Source organism: Euprymna scolopes, chromosome 15, assembly GCF_053919585.1.
Source record: "Euprymna scolopes isolate OS-2025 chromosome 15, ASM5391958v1, whole genome shotgun sequence".
NCBI classification, from domain to species: Eukaryota; Metazoa; Mollusca; class Cephalopoda; order Sepiida; family Sepiolidae; genus Euprymna; species Euprymna scolopes.
Window position 1 is genome coordinate 46,565,612 of NC_136496.1, and position 26,764 is coordinate 46,592,375.

The 26,764-nt window shown below is 36.9% G+C and overlaps 1 protein-coding gene across 4 annotated transcripts in view; it reads left to right on the forward strand.

The window, feature by feature from the left end:
* Positions 1 to 26,764, forward strand: part of LOC145293811 (two pore channel protein 1-like) — a 335,061-nt gene that overhangs the window by 66,051 nt on the left and 242,246 nt on the right. The window contains exon 1 of one of the 4 annotated variants that reach the window (XM_080140417.1): positions 6,709 to 7,194. The exons of 1 other annotated variant lie outside the window; for it this stretch is intronic. In XM_080140417.1, coding sequence (XP_079996543.1) covers positions 7,069 to 7,194 — 126 coding nt within the window. In that variant the 5' untranslated portion in view covers positions 6,709 to 7,068. Of the gene's footprint in view, positions 1 to 6,708; positions 7,195 to 26,764 lie in introns of those variants that run through there. 2 more of the 4 variants (XM_080140416.1, XM_080140419.1) reach the window with 2 other exon arrangements.

Sequence of the window (26,764 nt, forward strand, 5' to 3'; positions counted from 1 at the left end):
TAAGAAAGAAGTTTTGTTCATGGAATCTACGTTTAGGTTTAGGCACAGATAAAGAGTGGGGAAAATTATTGATAGTGTTTACAGCTAGACGAGTGTTTCTTGTGAAAGTTTGGCGAGGGGGGACCATAGATTGAAGCTCAGTCGAACATTTTCCATGAAAATAACAATACATCAGAGACAAACTCGCAGCATTTCTTCTGTAAGATAGAGGTTGCAAGAAAGAGAAAAGGACATCTCCTACGAGGCTACGAAGTCTATTTTGAACTCTATCAAGGCAGGCCAAGTCCTTTCTAGCAGCTCCTGCCCAGATGTGACAACAGTATTCCATCCTTGGACGTACCTGGCTCTTATATAGATATAGAATAGCATCAGCAGTGAGATATCTACTGGATCGATAGAAAGATCCCACCATTTTTCCAGCGGCCTTGGCAACAGATTTGATGTACGTGTTCCATTTAAGATCAGGAGTAATGGTCAAGCCCAGAAGCTTGTCAAAACTAGAGGCCTCCTGAAGACGAGAGCCATTCATTTCAATTGATGCCAGATGTGGATCAGAATGTTGATGATGTAAAGAGAGAAGCTTGGTTTTAGATGCATTAAAAGTAACCAGCCACTCCTTACCCCATTGTACTACATGCTCAAGATCAGAAGAGAGAGAATTGGAGAGAACTTGGTCGTTTACTGTCTTAGATGTGCTACCATAAATTGAAGCACATGTTCCCGGAAATTTTATAGCAAGCCCCACTCTCCCCAATGGTTTACTTTTACTTGCGCAACTACCATTGCTCAAAGGAAGCATGCATACTGCAGATTTAACCGACATAAGTCCAGTTCAAACAGACAGAAGTATATAGAAGCTAGAAGACAGAAGTATATAGAAGCTAGAAGTAATGTTAAGAAAGAAATAGTGACAGCTAAGAGAGAATTTACTGAAACCACTAAAAAAACGTATCAAAGCACAAAAATTAGGAACTCGTGACTTCTGGAAAATCTACAACAGTGTAGTAAATAATGGGTAATCAACCATTCCCCCTACTAACAAACAATCACGAGGTTGTTTGCTCAGCAACCGACAAGGCTAATATGCTTGCCAGTCGGTTTGCCTCAAACTCCACACTGGACCCTTCCAACCACCCCCTGCCTGACTTTCCTTTGCGGACAGACGCCACGCTAGACAATCTAAAAATCACCCCTGCTCAGGTGCATGCTATCATAAAAAACCTTGATACTTCAAAAGCATGTGGACCTGATCTCATCCCAGCTGTGCTATTAAAAAAGTGCTCAGCCGAAGTAGCTCCAGTTCTCCCGAAACTCTACAACAAATGCTTTAATGAATCTTGCATTCCGGGCTGTTGGAAAACTGCTTCTGTGGTACCAGTATTCAAGAATTCTGGCGAAAGAACTGACCCATCAAATTATCGTCCCATTAGCCTCCTCCCACTTTTCACCAAAATATTTGAGACCATAATTAACCAAGCTCTAGTCCGTCACCTTACAGATGCTAAACTTCTGACTGACAAACAATATGGATTTAGACAAGCCCGTTCGACAGCAGACATCCTCACTGTAATCTCTGAACGTATATACCAGTCACTGGACAAAGCGGGGGAGGGCAAAGCGGTAGCTCTAGATATATCCAAGGCTTTTGACAGGGTATGGCATGAGGGTCTCCTCAGGAAAATTAGATCTTACGGTATCACTGGTAGAATACTTAATATAATTAAATCCTTCTTAGATAAGAGAAAAATCCAGGTTGTCCTCGATGGTCGTACATCTAAACAATATGATATAAATGCAGGAGTACCTCAGGGGTCTATCCTTGGACCTCTATTTTTCCTAATATTCATTTTTGACCTCCCCGACAAAATTGCCTCTGAGATGGGTATATATGCTGATGACACCACACTCTATAACAGGCATGACAGGAAAACAAATGAACACATATCTAAATAAATGGCAAAAACACTAGAGGATGACCTCCAATCTGTAGTGGAATGGGGACAAAAATGGATGGTCACATTCAATGCTGCCAAGACTAAACTGGTTTCCTTCAATAATTGATAAACTTGAAACCTTCTCTGCCACCAATAGCAATGGCCAGTGACTCCCTGTCTGAGAGTACATCTTTCAAACTGCTTGGCCTAACGTTCACAGGAAACATGAATTGGAACAATTACATTGAAAGCATTGCCAGGGCCGCTGCAAAGAAGGTAGGCTCTCTCTACCGTGCTAGAAAACTACTAACACTCGGAAGTATCCTGTACCTCTATAAGGCCACCATTCGCCCATTTATGGAGCATTGCTGTCATATTTGGGCTGGTGCATCTGCTACTAGTCTCTCGCTCCTAGACAAGGTTCAAAAGAGAGTCGCCAATCTGACAGGCCCTGAACTGGCATCTAAGCTTCAGCCTCTGTCCCATCGACGAAACGTTGCATACCTCTGCCTGTTCTACAAGTATTTTAATGGTGAATGCTCTGGCGAACTGCAGACACTTGTGCCCCCATGACGTAGACACCCTTGACAAACCTGACAGGCAGCTAAATCCCACCCCCACACAGTAGAGATCCCTAGATGTAAAAGATCTTTCTACTCCAGTAGTTTCTTCCCCAGAACCGCTAGACTCTGGAATTCCATTCCAGGTCCCTGCTTCGCCAACTGTACTGACATGCAGAAGTTCAAGTATTAACGTGAACCGACATCTTGCTGCCCAAATCCCAACATAGTGCGCCATTAGTTGTTGCTCCTGATAGTAGCCCCCTACACCAAAGTGGCAATGTGCCTTGTTTGAGGTGAAAATGTAATAAAAAAAATTTTTTTAAACTATTCGTTTTTATTGTTTTTCTAATTTAATGCGATTTCTTTTTCATTTTACTACAACCCATGGTTCTATTTGTAAATATATTTTATATCGTGTGTGTGTTGGGGTGAAACAAGCTTTTCTGTTACTTTCTGGTTAGTTTACTTCCGGGAGTTGTGATTATTGTTAATGGTAAAGTGAAAACAATTTCAATGGATAATGATGTTTGCTTTGTAGATACAAATATTGTTCATAATATTTTTAAATGTAAATTTGTATTACCTTAAACTTGATCCGGTAGAGAGGTATCTTTGGGGAGTGTGGAGTCAGCGCATAATCAGCATTACTCCCACGTTCACTTTGACCCAGAAAAGTGGTGGCACTTGTGAAGATTCTATCTATCTCTGATTTATATAGAAGATATCGTTTATAGATTATTTATGAAATGTTGTTGCTAAGAGAATCATCAACATGAAGCATAATGTAGTTTTCGTTCTCAACATTTCATCATCGACATGATCTTCTCACTACGCCAACTTCAGAGGTGCAGAGAACAAAACAGGCCATTGTACCTTGTCTTCATTGACCTTGCAAAGGCATTCGGCCTAGTCAGTAAAGATGGGTTATTCAAGATGCTGTCTCTCATTGGCTAGCCTCCCAAACTCCTGGGTCTTATAGAGTTATTTCATGATTGTGTGATGAGCACTGTACAATTGTGATATATTGGGTCCACAACCTCAGATAACCTATCTCTCAATGTAGAACTCAACAAGCGCATCAGAAAGGCATCCACCACTCTTGCAAAATTGACAATTGAGTGTGGGAAAATAAATATCTCACCATCTCCACAAAAATGAGCGTTTACATGGCCTTTGTCACCAGCACCCTTCTGTATGGAAGCGAAGGATAGACAGCCTAAAGCCACCAAGAATAGAAACTGAACACAATTTCGTGGAAAGATAAAGTTACAAACAATGCTGTGCTCGTAAAAACTTTCGCCAAAGATGCTTATACTGGATAGACCATGTGTAGCGCATGGACAATGGACAATGGACAATGGACAAGTCTCAAAAGACATTCTCTATGGTGAACTTACTACTGGCAAAAGGAAAATTGGTCATCCTCACCTCTGCTATGTTAACGTATGCAAACACGGCATGAAAGCATGTGATATTGACTCTACCAGCTGTGAACCCAAAGCTAGTCCACAACATCTGTCCATAACTTAATTCTATAAACCATTCATGCAGAAAACATTTTCAACATGAATAAACATTTAAAGATATTAAAAACTTGACACATTAACATTTTTATCAAAATTTATTCACCATTAAATAAACTGGTTGCTTTAAAAAGATTTCACATAAAATTGCCATATGTATAAATCTTCTCATTGCACTAAATACACTTAACTATTAATGGGCATGTTTAAAGAATATTCTGGTTGCTATAAATACACTTTGTTGCAGGTGGCACAACCATCATTTCCTTAGTAACAACGAACCCAGTTAGAATGAATGCCATCTTCTAATTTGAACAAAACCGAGTGTAAAATCCAGTCTATGTTCATGGAATATTTCCAGTCTATAAGAGTCATCCGGCAAAAAAGAGAGTCTCAACATTTCGGTTAGAATCTTTAAAATGTTTTTTCTGTTTGTTTTTTTGTTTTTTGCTGAGGCACTTTAACCGGAAATGCTGATGGGTTGACAATAGCTATTTTTATATTCGCTTAGAATGGCCTCTTTTGGGGGAGTTGGACTTTCTACTTTAAACTTAACTTTGTGTCATAAGGCATTAGTGAGAATGCAAGAAATTTCAAGACTTTTAGCTGATGTGAGGCTTTTGTGCTAGGATCAGAAAAATATTCCGTTCTTGTGAGACGGCCATCCACTCAGGCTATGCCTTCTACTTTTTGATTTACTTCCGTCGTCTGATGTACCTTCACCTGTAAATAGAACTTGGCTTGTTTTTATGTATTCAAAATATCCAAATTTCAGTAGAATTAGATTTCTCACAAAGTACTCACCTGTGCATCAAGTAAATTGAAGTATGCGGTGATTTGAGGCCGATTTTAGCCTCCAAACTGAGATCATAAGAATATACTGTTTTTGTTCAGAAGGCCATCCTCTTAGGTTTTACACCCTCATTTGAAGTGAAGTTTTATTGCTTGCAGTTCTCATCAGGTCCAAACATGGTTATTTGCATATCCGTTTGGGGAAGCTGCTCTTCTAGCTTTAAACATAACCTTATGTCACATTGCAGATTTATGAGTCAATCAGCTTTTCTACTGCGCTTATTAAAATGTTGTGTTCTTCATCAAGAGGTTATCCACTCAGGTTATGCCTTCTCCTTTTATAAGAAGAGTAATATGTTTATTTCACCTTAAGCACCCTTATTGTTAAAGACTCTTTTTATCATGACAAAATTTATGTCTTAAACACAATAATTGCTATTTTTATATGCACCAAGTATATCGATGGTTAATTTTATACTCATTCAGTCTTCTCTGATATTGAGGGAGCTGGATTCACACTTTATACTCCATCTTAGGCCACATCAAGTATGAGGGAGATGTGGTTCAATCCAAGCTTCAATGCTCTTATATGGCTGATTGCCATAAACAAAATTTAGTGCTTTTGGTTAAGATCAATGTATAGTATCTGGACAAGATCTCCATTTGAGATTCTGTATTTTTTCTTTGAAGGATTCTGTTCTATCTGTGGTAACATTTAATGCTACTAATGAAAATCTCTTTTCCTTCAGCAATTACAAAGATCCTAACCCCAGCCATCATTATAATGCATGGAATATTGTTTCCACATATGGGTTGGTGCATCAACCATTAGTCTCTTTCGATTGGACAGAGTCCAAAACAGACTGCAATCCTAATCGTACTGCCAACCAAACTCCAACCCCTGTCCCATCGCCGCAATTTTGCATCCCTATACTTGTTTTACAAGTACTTTAATAGAATATGCTGTCACATACTTTTAGCAATGATGCCCCCTGACATAAATACCCTAGACTAACCCAACAAGCAGCAAACTCTCTTGATGGTAGAGAGACTTTTAATTCTGAAATCTTTTCTTTTGAACTGTTAGACTTTGTAATTCCCTCCCTGTATCCTGCTTCCCTGACTGTACTAACATGCAGAAGTTTAAGTGTAAAGTGAACAGACATCTCGCTATTCAACTTCCTACTTGGAATGTCTCCCTATAGACATGATCCCTAATTCACATAACGTGTCAGTAGCAATTTACCTTATTTTGGGTGGATATGAGTAAAGAAATAGATATCCCACGAATTTGTAAACTTTAATACAGATGAGCGTTAGAAAGAATTCTATCATGATTTGAAATCACTTGATTTCTTGAATTCTCGCATGTAAATACATTCGAGAAATCAAGAACCTAGAGCAGTGGCATGATTGAGGGTGGGGGTGGGGTAATGAACCCAAGCACCGAAATTGGAGTGGTGATGGGGACGGGGGTATTATATTCAAACTCTGTTTCTTATAAAATTTCTGAGTAATAGAACCCATATTTGTGTCTTTGGGGCATTCAATCAGGAAGTTGTCATTAGGCACCTTTGTATCATCCCGGGAGATTCATGGAGAATTTTGGAAGCACTTTGAGGAATTCAACTATTGTGACTCCAGGATTATGGCGATTATGCCCTCACCGCGATGCATCTAGAGCAACTAGTTGCAAAAGCATGTTTACAGCTCTTGAATGCCTTGAAGCAATTCAGATAGAACAAATCGCCAGGATTTGTGCTATCTCTGTTTAACTTATTATTTTTTTTATTGCCGATTATTTTATAATTCATTTCACTATAAAAGATTTATCACAGTCACCTGGAATTGAGTCAAATCATTACAGACAATAACTTGTTACACTTATTTCTTACATCTTGTAACGGGATTATAAAATTGATAGGTGACAATTGTGGTGTACCATACTCAAAGTATTTTGCAAATGATTTAAAAGCATTTCAATTAAATTTCTTGATAATGATAACGATACATGGAACATAATTAGTAATAATCTTGTTTTAAGCGTTGCTAATTGTATTTGCTGATAAGGAATGTTTAGAAGGTGAAGAAAGGGGGCGTATCCATGATTGTCTTAGTGATAAGTACATCACTACAGCTAAGTGATATTAGTGCAAAGATCAACCTTTTACTTACTAATCGTACGCCACGTCTCATCTTAAATATTTCGTAGACATCGTGGAACCTTTTTTTTATACAACAGCAACAAAAACACAAATGAAAAATCATGCTCATAAACTTGATATAGAATTACAGAATAATCCGGCTTATGTTCGGCGACAAAGTGACAGCATGGACATTTCGTCAGGAAACAATGACGTTTCAAATTTTGTAACGAAAGATGTAAGTTTGTTTTGTCCATTTTATTATTTATTTGTGTGTGTGTGTGTGTGTGTGTGTGTGTGTGTGTGTGTGTGTGTGTGTGTGTGTGTGTGTGTGCGTGTGCACAGAGAGAGAGAGAGAGAGAGAGAGAGAGAGAGAGGGAGAGAGAGAGAGAGAGAGAGAGAGAGAGAGAGAGAGAGAGAATAATAACAATTCACCCGCAGGCTAAGACAAGATTGTTGTGCTTTTGATGTATGCGTTTGATGTTTTTTTTTGTTTTTTTGTGTTGTGTTTTCGAAAAGAAAACAAAACACTAAGCACATTTTTACTTTAATACGCATTTAAGATAATTTGAATTAATTATTCAATTTAATTCTTTTGTTAAAATGTAGTTCAGAGATGCCACTAAAACAGTCAGTTCTTTCCTTAAAGATTTTTTTCTCTAGTCAACAAAAAGTAACAGTGGTAGAGAGTAAATGAACAGCCTCAGCTAATTTATTCCCGCCCTCCAAATGAGATTCTACGTTTTGTAGGTGATTACGTGTGAACATCCTAAACTCAAAAACTTGGGGGAAAAATTATTTTAGAATTGAAAGTGGAGAACTAGTTTCACATATAAATTTAACGTAAAATGATCCAAAAGTTAATCATTATATATAAAAAACGGAAATTCTGTGCGTTTTTCCTTTTTGTTTGTTTATTTATTTATTTTTCCTGAGAGGAGTCTACTTTTATAGACAATTACGTGTAGGTTTGTAGTGATACTGAGGTGAGGTTCAAAAAGCGAATGACTTGAATAGCTATCTTCTTTCTATTGAAATTTGAAATTATTACGGAGTCGTTAACTGGGTGAATTGTGATTCTCTGAAAAACAGCAAATCATAGGCTACCTTTGCTAAATCTAATTTTCACAAAAATTAAGGTTTTTATTTCTTCAACGACACAGAAACTATAAAACTGTTAAAAGGATGCATCTTTCAGATAAGTTCCCATAAACCCTGACTGACTGCAAGAAATTTTCGTTTCTCTCTCTCTCTCTCTCTCTCTCTCTCTCTCTCTCTCTCTCTCTTCCTGCAAATACAAGTTTGTTTGTTTTTTATAACATTTTCATCTACGTTTGCGTTCCTTTCTTCTTGCCGGCGTCACAATATTTTTGCTAGCAAACATAATTGTGAAAATCTCAATAATTTGCAAATAGTTGAAACTAGTTATTTATAGTGAGAAAGAGCGACGTGAAATAATTTAAGACGAAACAGATTTGTGTGAATCAATATCCAAACGTGACGTGGATTTTGGTGTTAACTACTAGTTTCAACGATTCTTTTTATTTCCTTTTTTCTTGATTTGTTTCTGTAGATATTGTTCGCTCAACAGGATTAATGACTTAAAGCAGATTAAGGGTGTGAGAGCCTTCATTTTTAATAGGGATTCTTTTAAAAGAAAAATAATTTCTACTGTTGAATTAACGTCAGCAAAAGTTTCCTTAAATCAAACTTGTTTAAAAAACAAAACAAAAAGTAAATAAATTTTTTACAGAGGTTGACGTAATTAACACAAAAACGACAGTGAAAAGTGGATATAAATTTAGAAAAAAGCAGTATTTTGGAAGACAGTTAGAAGTTCATGTATCCTAATTCTAACCCTAACACTCGCAATAATAACACAATAACTTCGTGACTGTAAACGACACTGTCCCTTCCTCTCACTCAAGCTTTTTATGCAGTTTTTCACCCTGTCTCATTTGCATGTGTGCCCTCTGTTTTCTCGTGATCTTGTGATCTCGCGAGACCACAGTTTATAAAACACCAGGCGCCATCTTTTTTTCTCTTTTCCCACCCAACACTTCCCTGCGGAAAGTCCACTCCTCCTTCGTCACGCCACCGCTCGCACGCACATCCACACAATGCACAAATATGTGGACGCTTGCTACTCTGGTGAGTATTACAGTTCACGTGACCGAAGAGAATATTTCTAGTACCAATAAAGAATTCATCCCAGTTCAAAATCCACAAATGCCACTCACAGCCTCGTGCGTTTTAGTCCTAACGTTGCTGTGGAATACAAGCCAGTAAATTTGAATTTTAAAATTTCTTGGTTCAATTTGAAAATCGTGTCCTCACTGTACACTAAACAAAAGCCACGCTGTCTTTTAAAAAATGTTTTAATGTGCTATGCGTCTTAATTAGTATTTCACCCCAAACAAGGCACAGTGCCACTTTGAAGTAGGGGGCTACTATCGGAGGCATGTTGAAGGGATGCTATGTAGGGAGATGAGCAGCAAGATGTCTGTTCACATTACACTTGGACTTCTGCATGTCAGTACAGTTGGGAAAGCAGAATCCCGGAAGGAAGTTCCAAAATCTAGCAGTTCTGGGGAAGAAACTATTGGAATAGAAGGTTTTCTTACAACTAGGGATCTCTACTGTGTAGGGGTGGGATTTAGCTGCTTGTCGAGTTTGTTGGGGGCATTTATGTCGAGGGGGTACAAATGCTTGTAGTCCGTCAGAATATTCACCATTAAAATACTTGTAGAACAGGCAGAGAGATGCAACATTTTGTCGATGGGACAGAGGATGAAGCTGAGATGACAGTTCAGGACCTATCATGTTGGTGGCTCTCTTTTGAACCCTGTCCAGGAGTGAGAGACTAGCAGCAGATGCGCCAGCCCAAATATGACAACAGTACTCTATACATGGGCGAATGGTGGCCTTATAGAGGTACGGGATACTTTCAAGCATAAGTAGCTTTCTAGCATGGTAGAGAGAGCCCACTTTCTTCGAAGCAGCCTTGGCAATGCTCTCAATGTATCTGTTCCAACTCATGTTTCCTGTGAATGTTAGGCCGAGGAGTTTAAAAGAAGTACTTTCAGTTAATGTGTTTTTGGCCATTGATATTAGTGGTAGAGAAGGTTTCTTGTAATTATTGAAGAAAACAAGCTTAGTCTTGGCAGCATTGAATGCGACCATTCATTTTTGTCGTCATACCACTACAGATTGAAGGTCTTCCTCTAGTGTTTCTGCCATTTTCTTAGATATGTGTTCATTTGTTTTCCCCTCGTGCCTGTTACAGAGCGTTGTGTCATCAGCAAATATACCTATCTCAAAGACAATTTTATCAAGCAGGTCATTTATGAATATCAAGAATAATAAAGGTCCTAGGATAGACCCCTGATGTACTCCTGCATTTATATCATATTGTTTAGATGTACGACCATCGAGAACAACCTGGATTCTTCTCAAGAAGGATTTAATTATGCTATGTATTCTCCCAGTGATACTATATGATCTGATTTTCCTGAGTAGACCATCATGCCATACCCTATCAAATGCCTTAGACATATCTAGGGCTACTGCTCTACCCTCCCCTACTTTGCCCAGTGAATGGTATATACGTTCAGAAATTACAGTTACGATATCTGCTGTCGAATGGGCTTGCCTAAATTCATATTGTTGGTCAGTCAGAAGTTTAGCAGTTGTAAGGTGATTTATTATGGACTCAAATATTTTTGCAAAAAGCGGGAGAAGGCTAATGGGTCAATTCTTGAAAACTGGTACCACAGAAGCAGTTTTCCGGCAGTCAGGAAAGCAAGATTCTTTAAGGCATTTATTATAAAGTTTGGAGATATCTGGAACAACCTCGGTGGAGCATTTTTTTTTTTTATAGCACCGTTATGATGAGATTGGGTCCACATGCTTTTGAGATGTCTAGGTTTTTTTATGATACCATGGACGAAAAGGATGATTTTCAAATCATCTAGTGTGGCGTCTGTCTGCAAAGGAAAGTCAGGGAGGGAGTGGTTTGCCAGGTCCAATGACAATGGACTCAGCAATGAGACAAACCGACTGGCAAGCATGTAAACTTTCTTGATTGCCGCGCAAACAACCTCATGATTGCTTGATAGTGGGGGAATTGTTGATTGCCCATTATTTACTGCACTGTTGTAGATTTTCCAAAAATCATGGGTTCCTAATTTCTGTGCTTCGATGCGTTTTCTGGTGGTTTCAGTGTAATCTGTCTTAGCTGTCGCTTTTTCTCTCTTACAATTACTTCTAGCTTCTGTATACTTTTATCTGTTGTACTGGACTTATGATGATTGAATCTGCAGTATGCATGCTGCCTTTGCGCAATGGCAGCTGCACAAGTAGAAGTAAACCATTAGGGTGAATGGGACTTGTTATAGAATTTCCATATGGGAACATGTGCTTCAATTGCAGTTTTGAACCATTCAATGGTCTCATTTGCTCACTGTTCAGCTGGAAGAGAAAAGATATTTCCCCATGGGGCATCTCTGATGAGATCCCTGATGGCTTCCCAGTCAGCCTTTTTGTAATACCTCGGTGTTTTGAACAGTAAATCTTCAGTTTTGGGTCAAGAATTTAGGGCGATTTCTACCATTATCACAGCTTAATCAGCATTCCCAAGTGGGTTGTGGGCATTCGTTACACAATCATTGGGAACTGTGGTCAGAAACAGATCTAGAAATGAGGCATTTTTATCTTGCTGGTCTTGGAAATGTGTTGAAAATGTAACCTATAGGGAATAAGATATAGAGAAGCTATGTGTTGTTCTACCAGCTACGTCTGTGTTAGTAGAAAATCCAAGCCAGTTATTGTGGTGGACATTGAAGTCACCAAATACATGTACTTGTGCGCTCGTATTAAAGGAGAGTGTTGTATCTTTGCTGTCAGAGACTTTGTTTATTAGGGTACAGTCCTGGGTCGAGGAAGAGTGGTAGAGAACATATAAGTAGCTAATGTTATGTTGCATGTTAAGTCTGAAGCACATAAAGGCCTAGTCGTCTGATTCTAGTTTTGTTTCTCTAGTCAAGGGAAGAGTGTTTCGAATATAGACTCCAAGATCGTGCATATGTCTGTCCGAGTCCTTACGGTAGAGTGAGAGATAACCAGGCATGTTAAAGTGGTTAAAGGGAATGGAGGAGTGTAGGTTAGTTTCACTTAATGCTAAGATATCCGGGATGTTTATTGGAGAAATGCTTCAACATCATCTAAATTAGTTCTAAGCCCACGGATATTTGTAAATACAAACCTCAAGGGAGGAGGCAGGTTGGTTTGGGTTAAAATTGCACCTGGTTTAATCATAATTTTTGCTTGAACTATCATTTTATGTTATTTAAAAGTTTCAATTAGAGTGAGAGGTGCTGGACAAGTGGTTGTGCAAAATACCAGACATGCAACACAAGTAGACCATCAGCTGACTCTTCATCTATAGGATAGTGGCCTCAAGAAAACTCACCGGAGATGAGTGCAGGGTCCCTTTCCATGCACGACATGGCATTCCGATATTATACAACTGTTGATGGAGCAGCCGTTCTAAGCGCTAACAAAGAGTTAGGGTCCTGTACTATCAGTTGGAAACAGCAGCCAGGAACTGTCAATCTGGTGCCCTCAACCCATCAGACAAGAGTCAACCCAACCCAATTGCACTGGTATATATGGCACTCAATCACCCTCACAGTGCCCAGTTTAGGGGGATGGGATGTGGTGGGAGTGAGGAAAACGGCGTTCATTGCCTTATTCAGGAAACAAGGTCAACCACTGGGTGTTTCTGTCGAGTCCCTGTAATAGCACCTTTGGACCTGGCTAATAGGCAAAGAAGGAGTATGAAAACCGGGCGATAGACAAAGCCTATTTACTCCTTAAGCAGTTTAGGTTTGCAAACCGGTAATTTGTTTGAGTTACCAGCTCTAGGAAGGTTGTCGTCCAGGACTTAAAAGGTCACCCTTCCCTAAGTTTAGCTTCAGAGTTTTCCTTCTCCTAGACGATGACATGGGAAGATCTATGGGTCCATCAGCACCGAGATGGGTTTGCCCCGAGCCTGCGCCCCTGCATGGGTGGTTATAATCTACTGAAGAGTTACACTCCTCAAAGTGATTAAAAAGTGATTAAAATTGATTACTTAGTAGAGCTTATATATCTACTAAACAGTTACACACCTCAAAGTGATTAAAAAGGACGTTACTATGCTTTCCATTTCATTGTTACTGGAAGAGGGGATAAGTAAGAATCCATGCAGTGGAAAGCAACTAAATTTGCAACAGGTTGGTTTGAGAGAGGGGCATTAATATATGGTAAAGTTATAGTTCATATGTAAGTTTAGGAATAGGATAACATAGTTCATATGTAAGTTTAGGAATAGGATAACATAGTTCATATGTAAGTTTAGGAATAGGATAACATAGTTCATATGTAAGTTTAGGAATAGGATAACATAGTTCATATGTAAGTTTAGGAATAGGATAACATAGTTCATATGTAAGTTTAGGAATAGGATAACATAGTTCATATGTAAGTTTAGGAATAGGATAACATGTTAAAGTTTGATTAACTTGAGATGTTAGGAATTAAAATTTGGTGCCCAACCCAGAGTTTATCAACATAAGAAGATTTTTGTCAGAAATTAAAGCTGGCCAAATTAAAAACTTGTATAATTTGAACTCTTTTGAAGACAACACTCTAGGTTATGAACTAATTAGCTATATAACATTTTCAAAATTACCCTGAATTCTTCAAAAATAATTAATCTGGAAAGTTGACAGTAACTACCCAAAAATTAATCAAATCCATGATACAACGAGGTCATAAAAACCTTAAAACAGGTTTTAAAATTAGTCCTTGTTACGACGGGAGAGTGTCACCAGTGTTACAAGGGTGAATGTGATAACGTTTTTCTAAATCAGCATCAAGACGAAGTCGAATATAAAAATTTATAATATTTTTTTGTTGACGTATTTGTGTGTGTGTGTGTGTGTGTGTGTGTGTGTGTGTGTGTGTGTGTGTGTGTGTGTGTGTGTGCCGATTCAACACACGAGCAAAGAAAACATAAAAGAATAAATCGTCCAATGTTTGTGAGAACGTGAAAATGTTCTTGAAAGAAGTGTTCTGGCATAAATGCTGTTTGTAACTTGGTGTATAGTCGCTAGGACTTTATATATATTTTTAAAAGAGTCTGATAGGATTTTAATTAAAACGTAATGAAAAGCAGGAGAGAAATTCTTTCTCTAAGGCAGAATGTTTTTTTAAGAGATGAAGTAGGAAAAGTTAAAATTCTATGCAGAATAAACCAGTTCTTTTCAGAAATAATTAAAAACATAAAATTTAACAAGAAAATCATCCTGGCTTGTAAAGTAATGTTCTTTTAAATGAAATTAAAACGATCAGAATTCAATTGCTTACTTCAGCAAAAACATCAGATAAGGGTAAAAATCCATTTCCAGGTGGAGACTTAAATGACAGGTGCACACGAGTTTAACGTCACAAGGATGGAGTCAATGTTGTTTGTTTACAGTGTTGCGGGGCCGGTCGTCTGGAGACAATCGACCCAACAACTAACAAGGTAGACACAGGCAAAAAGTAAACAGCAAAAAGGCAAAGAAGGATGACAGACACAGATTGTTTGGTTAAAGACGAGGATTCGCCTTTTATTTACAAAGGAAGGGAAAAATTGTATGATCTGGATGCTGGTTGTCCAGAAGGTCGCACGTCACCGGAGGCTAAGGTCTGGAGGGATGGAACAGGTACTCTAGACATAGCATGGTTTAGGATTGCTCACTGGGTCTGGAACGATCGTCTGGTCATCAGTGGACATTGAGAATGAGGTGGTCAGTGTTAAGGAACGGACGATTGGTAGGGAGCCAGGTGCAGGCGAGGTTATAGGCTGGAGGAGCAAGATTGCAGACCAGAGGAGCGAGGTGCAAGCGAGGTTGCAGGTCGGAGGAGCGAGGTGCAAGCGAGGTTGTAGGCTGGAGGAGCGAGGTGCAGGCGAAGTTACCAGAAAACTGCAGGATGACCTGGAAGGCACTAAGGGCTGTAAAGCTGCAGGAGTGAGCTGGAGGTATCAAGGGCTGGGAGGCTGCTGGAGGCGCTAGAGTGATCTGGAGGCACCAAGGGCTGGAAAGGCTGCAGGAATGAGCAGGAAGCCGCTGGAGTAAGCTAGAAGCTGCTGGAGACTGGGAGTGAAGTTCGCTGCTGGTCGGGCTCAGGAGACAAACAGTAGTGAATCGCATTAGTAGAAAAACTATTTAACGCTGATAAGAGCTGGTTGTTTAGCCCTGATAAGGGCTGTTTGAACTGCTGCTGAGACGGCTGGTATCGCTGGGAATCCTTCGTCTGGTGGATTCGGTTGATATGGTTGGTAGCGGAAACGTCGCCATTTCGGGACCCTCCTCCTACTTTCCAGGCCAAGGCTGGCGCCTGGCCGAAACCTAGCCTGGTTAGGCCGAGGCTAACTGTATTCATTTGGCCAGCGTGATGTTAGAGGTATCACTCCCAATAAGACAAACGACTCTAATTCATTCCAGAATGAAATTTATGCAATCAAAAGTAGCTTTGGAGTTTTTTGATTCCATTTAAATTAATTTCGTCTAAAAGTAAAAAGTCAATTGCCTGAATTATTGGCGTTTTGTTTGATATATTTGAATTCCGATGTGCATAGCGAAGTTGATGATGAAAAGAAAGGGAAGGGGAATGTATTCACTGAACCCGGATATGTTCCCATGTTTAGCTCGCGTTAGCCTATCGCATCCTTTGTTTAAGGGAAGGGAAGACAAAGAGAAATAATGGGGATGGAGAAAGAAAGAAAAATGGAGGCTGTGATTTTGAAACCACGACAGCAGCATGCTGGGCTGGGCTCGACTGTCTATTTTTGGGGAGTGGTGAGTTTATAAGGGCCCCGACTGGCTCCTGGAGCTGTCAGAAAATTATTTTCAAAAATGCGTTTTTCCGAGCACCGATGGGACGAAAAGTCAACATGTGGGGGTGCTTTCAACACCATCCGTGACAATAACCAAGTTTTGTTATTTATGGTGGAATATTTGCATTGGTATAGAAAAGCAAATGTGTGGGCAACTGGAACGCTCCTTGTCCAGCCACTTTAATGTCTCTGGCGTGTCGCTACAGTCCTAATTCCTACCAAGACAATTTCAAGCCATGGAAAAGGAATTATAACAAAAACAATAATGCAAATAAAAATGTTCCAACATTGGAAAACTTTGCAATAAAATCTAGCAAAATACTAGGCATTGTAGATTTTTCAACGTCAACGGGCATACTGTGAACCATTGTTTAAAATATTCCTCCCTTGAGTCGAGATGTTCTAGGTGTAGGGAGATGGGCTTGTGCCTTTTTTGTACATACTAGTCATAGAATGGAAGACTGCTATGGCAAAGCAAATAATTAACTAAAAAATGCACAATTTGTAAATCCAGATGCTGTGTTATCCCCTTTTGTGAGGAAGTGTGGAAACAGTTCAATTGTTTCTAGGTGCATGTGTACCAACACTGGCACACATGAGCAGCCTTATATTTTACCGATAGTGAAAATTACTGTTTCTAAAGAGAAACACATATACAAACTGAAATGCCTCTTTGATAAGGGCAGTCAAAGAATTTGTTTCTATAGGGAAGTTATGAAAAAAATTAGAGTACGATAGATCTTTCCTTAATGGAATACGACATAAAAAAATTTTAAAAAAACATTTTTAAGATCTAAAAAGAAAAAATCTAAACCAAGTTGTCGTGGGAATTGAAATATATAAAGGTAATTCTTTTTTTTTTTTTTTTTTTTTTACATAGGCGTCACCATTTATCAAGGCCCAAAAGCCAATCGAAGGCAAGGATTATTGAGTGTACAGTAGTCAATGGGATAATATTGGAGCAATCATTAGTAGTGGAAATTTGGTAAATAGGATTACTTAAGGGGACGGTTCATCAAGAATTTGTTCACATTGGACTTGAAGACTATCAGATTGTAGTCAGCTGATAAACAGGCAAACGGAAGAGAGTTTCACAGACGTGTAGTTCTAAGAAAGAAACTTTGTTCATGGAATCTACGTTTAGGTTTAAGCACAGATAAAGAGTGGGGAAAATTATTAATAGTGGTTTCAGCTAGACGAGTGTTTTTCGTGAATGTTTGGCGAGGGTGGGGCAAAGATTGAAGCTCAGACAAGCACTTGCAATGAAAATAATGATAAAGCAGAGACAAGCTCGCAACATCTCTCCTGTGGGAAAGAGGTTGCAGGGAAGAGAAAAGGGCACTCCTACTAGGCTATGAAGTCTATTTTAAACTCAAGTTTGAATTAAAAATGCAGTTTTCGTAAAATATATTAGGAAAATATTTTGTTTTTGTGATCCCCATATTTCATTTGACAAAATCTGAAGAAATATATGATAATATTTTCCTAATATATTAATAAATATTTTAAAGAAATATATGATAATATTTTCCTAATATATTAATAAATATTTTAAAGAAATATATGATAATATTTTCCTAATATATTAATAAATATTTTAAAGAAATATATGATAATATTTTCCTAATATATTAATAAATATTTTAAAGAAATATATGATAATATTTTCCAAATATATTAATAAATATTTTAAAGAAATATATGATAATATTTTCTTAATATATTAATAAATATTTTAAAGAAATATATGATAATATTTTCCTAATATATTAATAAATATTTTAAAGAAATATATGATAATATTTTCCTAATATATTAATAAATATTTTAAAGAAATATATGATAATCAAAGTTTCAATATTTTATAAAGCATGAAGACTTTTTTTTAAATATTTATTTTTTGTGTTTAACCTTTTGTCACTTACTTTAAATTCATAAAAAAGTTGAAATAAATTAAATATTATTATTTAAAAAAGAAAAAAAATAGTTTTAATCATTACTATATACTATGATCTGTTAAATTGCAAAGAAAAAATATCAAAAATAATTAAATTTTAAAAGATAAAAAATATTTAAATTCCATTCTTTAAAAATGTTCAGTTTTAAACATAAAATTTTGACTAACGGTTTCCTAATTTGTCAAAATATTTTAATAAAAATGACTATTGCCAACTGTAAAATAACAAAATTAACAGCCATTTGAAAATATATGATTGTAAATACATTTTTATTTGTCCACGGTAAATAGTGTGTTTTTTTTTTTCAAGAAAAAAATATGGAAACCGATAACGTATAGCGTTAACCATTTGAATTGATATATTTATTGTATAAGAAAAATATTAGCCCAGCAGGTAAAATAAATATTTTAAAATAATAAATTTATAACTTTTCATAAATATATTTGTATATTTGTATGAAAATCTAACAAAATATCAAAAATATGTTACTTCCATTATTTTAACACTTTTGAAATTTAGTTTAGCACAACTTATTTTCACCTTTTCTTCAGACCGTTTTTTTTCTGTGTGCAATTACCAATCAAGTCGCTAAAGATTTTCATCTTTTGATTTTTTGGCGGGAGTGATTTTTATTTTCAAATGGCTCACCTCTTATAGGAAGTAATGATTTCTTATTGTTCTTGTATGAAAGTGCAAGGAACAAAATCTTTTCTACTGCTTATGTCTATCTAGCTAATAAGCGTTTTTACTTATGAAGACGTAATTATCTAGGTTTAAATTTATATTGTTTTTCGAATTTGTTTAATTTTTATCTTAATTTTTCTCGTTATATACTGAATATTCGTTAATGAAAGAATATGTTCCATATTTCATTTTACACACTTTTGTTTTTTCACGATTTTAAAATTTTGCCTCTGAATAAAGTTATTTAAAAGTTTGTTTTGAAATTTTAGGATTTTTCATTTTAAAGATATTATATACAATGAGATGATTACATAAATGAGAGTAGAAGGAGAAATACAGATGAAGAGAGAGAGAGATGAAGAGACACGTATACACCAATAGCAAGTGATGAAAACTTAGTATACTACTAATTACTAAAATGTTTATTTACACACATGAAGAGAGAGAGAGAGAGAGAGACAGACAGACAGACAGACAGACAGACAGACAAACAGACTATGCGACACCTATACACCAATAGAAAGTGACAAAAGGTTGTCCTCGACGGTCGTACATCTAAACAATATGATATAAATGCGGGGGTGCCCCAGGGTTCTATCCTTGGACCTCTATTGTTCCTGATATTCATAAATGACCTCCCCGACAACATTGCCTCTGAGATGGGTATATATGCTGATGACACTACACTCTATGGCAGGCACGACAGGAAGACGAATGAACACATTTCTAAAGAAGTGGCAGAAACACTATAGGAAGACCTCCAATCTGTAGTGGAATGGGGACAAAAGTGGTTGGTCGCGTTCAATGCTGCCAAGACTAAACTAGTTTCATTCAATAATTACAAGAAACCCTCTCTACCACCCATAGCAATGGCCAACAACTCTTTATCTGAGAGTCCATCTTTCAAACTCCTTGGCCTAACGTTCACAGGAAACATGAGTTGGAACAATTACATTGAAGGCATTGCCAGGGCCGCTGCAAGAAAGGTGGGCTCTCTCTACCGTGCTAGAAAACTACTAACACCCGAAAGTATCCTGTACCTCTATAAGGCCACCATTCGCCCATGTATGGAGTATTGCTGCCACATCTGGGCTGGTGCATCTGCTACTAGTCTCTCGCTCCTTGACAAGGTTCAAAAGAGAGTCGCAAACCTGATAGGCCCTGAACTGGCATCTAAGCTTCAGCCTCTGTCCCATCGACGAAATGTTGCATCCCTCTGCCTTTTCTACAAGTATTTTAGTGGTGAATGCTCTGACGAACTGCAATTACTTGTGCCCCCACGACGTGAGCACCCTCGACAAACCCGACAGGCTGCTAAATCCCACCCCCACACTGTAGAGATCCCTAGATGTAAAAGATCTTTTTACTCCAATAGTTTCTTCCCCAGAACCGCTAGACTCTGGAATTCCATTCCAGGTCCCTGCTTCCCCAACAGTACTGACGTGCAGAAGTTCAAGTGTAACGTGAACCGACACCTTGCTGCCCAAATCCCTACATAGTACCCCAGTAGATGTTGCCCCTGATAGTAGCTCCCTACACCAAAGTGGCAATTTGCCTTGTTTGGGGTGAAAATGTAATAAAAAAAAAAAAAAAATGTTTATTTCTTATCACTGTGTCTGCTGTTATGATGTTGGTTTGCTTATCACATTACTTGAGGACACCTTTTAATACTAATGAACCAGATGATGAGCAGAAACTTGGTTTCATTAAGGCTTTTGAGGCCTCCTTGTGTAGATTGGCGACCTTTTAAACTAATGCAGGTGAAAACATTACGTACTTACATGTCAAAAGCAAAATAAGTTACTTTTCTACTTACATTACTTAAGTTTTCATGTTTTAACTTATTTTAAAGTATTTTTTTTTTACAAAAAAACCTAGTGTACAACATATTACTGTTACCAGTAACAAGATAAGTTACTCTTAAATAAGAAAATAAGGTATTTGTACGGAATTGTAGAATCATGTAGATTGGTGAGTTTTACTTTTTTTCGGTGCTCACTAAAAAAAATAATTTTTCTTCTTGTGTGGTTAAAAACTGGACTTTAGTAGGGCTCTGGAGGTCTCCTTAATTTCATTTAGTGCTTTCAGTAGCGTTCTGTAGGCCCCAGAGATTGATTTTTTTCACTGCTCAAAATATCTCTTCTAGTGTGAGGGCAAAAAAATATTAGTTTTATTAATGCTCTAAAGGTTTCCTTACTTTTATTTAGTGCTTTTAGTAGCACTCTGGAATCCTTCTGAGTTTTTTTTTCATTGCTCACTTAAAAAATATTTCCTCTTCTGAGGAAGGCGTTTCTTAACTTTCTTGTTTTTGAGGCCCTCCTTAGTTTTATTGTTTTCCATTGCTCACTTATGAAATTGTTTTTGTTTTATTTATCATATTTTGCTTGAAAGTAGTAGATAAACTTTGTTTTAAAACGAATGAATTTCAGAGTAATGGGAGATATAGAAATAAGTTTTAAAATAAATGTGTTAAACACATTTCTTTAATACGGTTAATCATTTGAAACAAACACTTGAGCAATAAATTATTAATAATCCAGTAGGACATTCAGAAAACGGTATATGCTACATAAAACAGTGTTCAATTCCATAGTGTAACAAATGCAGTAGGTAACTTGGAACGTTATAGATGCTGAATCTAAATACTGCTTGTGTGTGTTATGATATAATTTTGCTCTTATAAAGTTTTATGTTGAATCGAACATTGCTCAGTACTCTAGATAAAATATATATGAGAGAGAGTAGCAAGATAGAAATACAAAGGAGAAAAAGAAGTAAAGAGGAGAAGAGTTACTGCCTTCCATAGTTGTTGTTTCACCATGTTTTGATCAACTAATCCTCCGGCCTGCTTGGGTAGGATCGAAACTATCTTTAGACAATGCTCATCTGAGACCGTAGAGACTCAACAACTTTATCCATTACGCCACGGGCCTCAAAGTCTTATAAATCCAATTTTGTTTTCTTATTTGGTTTTCCATTATCAGGTCCCTGCCGAATGGTATTATATATATATATATATATATATATATATATATATATATATATATATATATATATATATATATGTTGGAATCCTCTAAGTTGAGGCTTCATAATTTGTATATTCATTCTTTTGATCAACTGTGATGAAACAACAACTATAGATATGAGGAGAACAGTCCACAAAAGAATGAATACACAAAAGTACAAGATTTAATTCGAAATTTATGAAGTTTCAAATTGCACTTTTATAAACTTTGCAAAATATGGTATAAAAATTTTATTTAAATTGAATCTAAAAACTAAGCATTATTTTATGTTATGTACATTTTGTTTTAGTTTATTTGTTTTGTTGCAACGAATCTAAATTGTGTATTTTGGTAGAATTCACCAATCAATATTAAATATTCAACCAATAAACATCGAATATTTCAAAGGTAGTTTCTCAGTGCTGTCGTTGTTACTTTTATTACTGCTTAAAAAATGGTTTTCTACAAAAAATATTCTTATTATTCTGTTGTAATTTATCATGAAATGATAATCAAACAAGGAAATGGACACTACTGCTTTCTGCTTTTCAAACAGACAATGATTCGTTATGTTTTGATTGTGAAGGAATAAAAATGCAGCATGTAAAATTTTCTAAAAAATATTTCCATTTTATTCAGTTAAAAGAAAATAGTACATTCTATGCAAGACATGCAATACAATTTTAAAGCATTTAAAACGGGCAAATAAATTTGAACATTTAGAAAAGGATATAGCAATGACACGAGGTGTAAGAAAGCCAACAAGACCAGGCATAATATTTTATGTAAGCGATATCAATAAAAGAGAAGCCGATTACTTTTTTCGGAAAAGCAAGAGCTAAGAAGTAGCCAGGCAAAGATGGCATCAACTACAATATAAGAACTGTGAACGCCTCCTACTGAAGCTTTTTCTGCTGATGGGAGAGATGTCGCGGATTAAAGTTGTTGCTGAACGGTGGTGTCTAACAAGAGGCATATATCTACAAGAAGAATAAGTCAGAGTTTGGACAATTCCGACCACTATCATTACTAAACATTGATGGAAAGATAGTATTCGGAATTGTTGCTAACAGAATGTTAAATTTTGTTCAAACTAATGGCTTCATCAATGAGTCAATTCAAAAAAGCAGGTATTCTTGGAATACCTGACTGTAATAAGCTTGCATATGCAATATAGCAGAGTGTTGTAATTGTATGTTTAAATCTTGCTAATGTATATGGCTCAGTTACACATGAGATGATTTGAAATGCGAAGGAGTTCTTTTGGGATTCAGGAAACAGTCAGAGAATGGTGACGAAATACTAAGCTTAATTCAAGATGCACTTTATGACATGTAACTACACAACGGACTGGCAACGGTTAGAGGTTGGGATTACAGCAGGATGTACAATTTTGTTTGTTCTTGTGAAGGAAAAAGGATGTAAAGATGAACAAATTGTGAGAGTATACTGGGAGAATTTATGGACGATGTTGCTGTTAAGTGAAAAAGCATAAAAGGAATGGAATATTTCATCAACTTCATCAGCTTATTGAGTGATCAAGAATTATGGTTAAGACTGAAAAAAAAATCAAGAAGCACAATCTATAGTGTTATATTGGTAGAGAGGCTAGTTGATATCGATTGATTAATCGGGGAATAATCATAACGGAATAAGAAATATTTTTTTTATCTCTTAGGGAACGCCTACGGCAAACGGTGAATTTAAATTCAAATAAATATGAAAGCATGCACCCCCCTTGCCTACGGCGAACGGTGAATTTAAATTAAAAAATAAATAATAAAATAAATAAAAAAAAAATAAATAATAATAACAAACAAATGAACGCACTAGTGTTCGAGGCGTACACACACACCCCTCCCTCCCTCTGAAAATGCAAAGCGAAGCTGATGAAAAGGGAAGAGAGAGAAAGAAAAAGTGAAATCAACGCGGACGAAAAAAAAAAAAAAAAAAAAGAAGCAGTTTTCAACTGAGCGTTCTTTTTAACGGTGATAAAGGATAGCATTCGTATAAAAATATTGAGAGGTAAGAAAAATAAAATAAAACAGAAAAAGAGACTGTGGAGAGCAGTGAACGTTGTCAAATGGACCGGTTGTTTTGTTTACGTTTGAGCGAATAATGAATCAAAAAAACAAAAAATAACAAAAATTCGCTATGAGCCGGTGATGCTTAGGAATGCCCAAAGCACAACGTAAACAGATTTCTCTAAATAAACAAGGGTTGAATTCTTTTCGGCCGAGAATGGACATCATGAAAAAGTTCACGGCGAAGATATTAAAGATGAATAAGAAGAGAGTTGCGACAAACAAAAATATCGTCACATCGACGGACTTCCCCATCCAAGAAGTAACTAAACAGGAAAAATCTCACAAATGATGAACTTTGCGGGGACATTATGAAACACGAAAGTTCAATTGGATAAAGTTAAGTGACTATTATGATTTCCCCATCCCGATATCCCCGCTCCTTGTCCTTGGCCGAAATGTCATACCATAATGGAAATGGTATATACATTTTCTCTTATATTATTATTTTTTTTTTTTTTGTCACCTTGTTTTCTTTTCCTTCTTTTATGATGTTTCCTTTTTTTATCATCCGACCTCACGCCAACCTATTGCGGTGTGTTATTAAATTTAAGGATGCTGAATAAAATTTGTGTTTTAAGATTTTGGCGTTGTGGCATTCTTGCTTTGAGTTTTGAATCGTTCGGAACAAAATGTGCTAATGAGAACCTCAGACAACGTGTCAAATAGGTCACAAATAGTGGACGACACTTTACTTGTCATTATTTTATTTTTATTTTTATATTGTGTTACAGACAACGTAGGGTGAAGCGCTGACCTAGAGTCATAAGATTCTTACCACGGGACATCCACCCCGACTCAGCTTCATACCGGTCCGTAACAATAGGAAAAGTAAGCAAAAAGAAATAAAATCTATAATTGAAAAGTTATTATAGTGACACGCAATTTGGTTTCCGTTCTACTAGATCCACAGCAGATGTGCTTACAGTTATATCGCATAGGATTAGCGAATCACTCGATGGAGGCTTCCTCTCTTGGGCAATTGCTCTTGACATATCAAAGGCCTTTGATAGAGTATGGCATAAAGGTTTACTTCACAAGATCTCCAGCTACAGCATAGCTGGAAATGTCTTAAAATTATTAAATTCATTTTCTCTCTGATAGGTTCATAAGAGTAGTGGTTGATGGACAAAAATCAGAAGCTCTTAATATTAATGCTGGAGTCCCTCAGGGGTTCATCCTGGGCCCAACTTCTCTTCCTGATCTACATTAATGATCTTCCAAAACACATACTTACATCATTCATAGACATTTATGTTGATGATACTACTATCTATGGTAGCACATCTAAGACTGTAAATGATCAAGTTCTCTCTGATTCTCTCTCCTCTGATCTTGAGTATGTGGTACAATTGGGAAAGGAGTGGCTGGTTACTTTTAATGCATCTAAAACCAAGCTCTTATCTTTACATCAACGCTCTGATCCACATTTGACATCAATTGAAATGAATGACTCTCGTCTTGGGGAGGCCTCATGTTTTGACAAGCTTCTGAGTTTGACTTTTACTCCTGATCTTAAGTGGAACACATACATTAAATCTGTTGCCAAAGCCACTGGAAAAAATGGTGGGATCCTTCTATTGATCCAGTAGATATCTCACTGCTGATGCTATTCTCTATCTATATAAGAGCCAGGTACATCCAAGGATGGAGTACTGTTGCCACATCTGGGCAGGAGCTGCTAGAAAGGATATCCTGCCTTGATAGAGTTTAAAATAGACTTTGTAGCCTCATAGGGGATGTCCTTTTCTCTTTCCTGCAACCTCTTTCTCACAGAGGAAATGCTGCGAGTTTGTCTCTGCTTTATCGTTATTTTCATGGCAGGTGCTCGGCTGAGCTCTAATCTATGGTCCCCCCTCGCCAAACTTTCACAAGAAATACCCGTCTAGCAGAAACCACTATCAATAATTTCCACCACTCTTTATCTGTACCTAATCCTAAACGTAGATTCCATGAACAAAGCTTCTTTCTTAGAACTGCACACCTATGGAATTGTCTTCCATTTTCCTGCTTTCCAGCTGATTACAATATGGTTGTCTTCAAGTCTAATGTAAACAAGTTTTTGATGAGCCGTTCCATATAAGTTAACAAACTTACGAAATTTCCATTACTAATGATTACTATATTGTTCAATTTCTACTGTACACTCTTTAACACCTATCCTCGAGTGGCCTCAAGGCCTTGATAAGTGGCGATGCCTATGTAAAAAAAAAAAATGGTCGCAACAGTAAAAGAGAAACCAATTATAAACTTGGGAAGATGGTACAGGGACACATTTAACAACAGAAGTCAAGGTGTGGATATGCAGGAGGAGACAGAGAGTGGATTAAAAGTAACCGATAAAACCAAATTACCTGAAAAGTACAGGTGTTGGTGTCTGCAATCTATATTCTTAAATAATGCCACTGCAGATAAGTAATGTAAGGAAATGGTTGAAAAGAATGTTGTACAACGCAACAATATTTGAATCAATTGTTGAATAGTACAAAGTTTCAAAAGCAAAGGCAGCCATGATGCTCTGTTTCTCTCACAACCAAGAGATTAAAGAGAATCCACATAAAACTAATAACTGAGGAGAAGACAAAAAAGCAACAAGATAGCTATTAACATTTTAGAGCACGTGGATTTTGTAGTTTTTATACAGGATATAAAAGAAAGACGAAAAGTCATTCAAGTTAATAAAAGATAGAAAGGAAAATTGAACTTGATTGAATTCTTCTAGAATACCTTCATTTTCTCACCTTAAACAACAGAGAGCAGAACTTGTAATGTGATGTAAGGAAAAGAAGGTTGGAATAATGTTGATGCTGACTGTACCCTGGCAGGATAATTTCGCAATTGATGAAGGTAGGAAGGATGAGAGATATGGTAATATACTACCTGATAGCCAGGACAAAAAAAAATTGAGTATGAAATATTATCATTTGGTTGCGTGAGCTCGAGGATATGTTGAGCGAACGTTTATCATCGTTTTTGTTGTACGAACACAGAAGTAAAACACGATTTATAACAGATGTACAAACACAACAGAGAAAGCAACATACGTAATATGATTGCAAAGAAACGATGAGTGTTGGACAGCAAATAACTTGCACTAGTACCAATATGGAGGAGCTTGCTATTTAAACATTCAGTAAAGAAGTAAGAG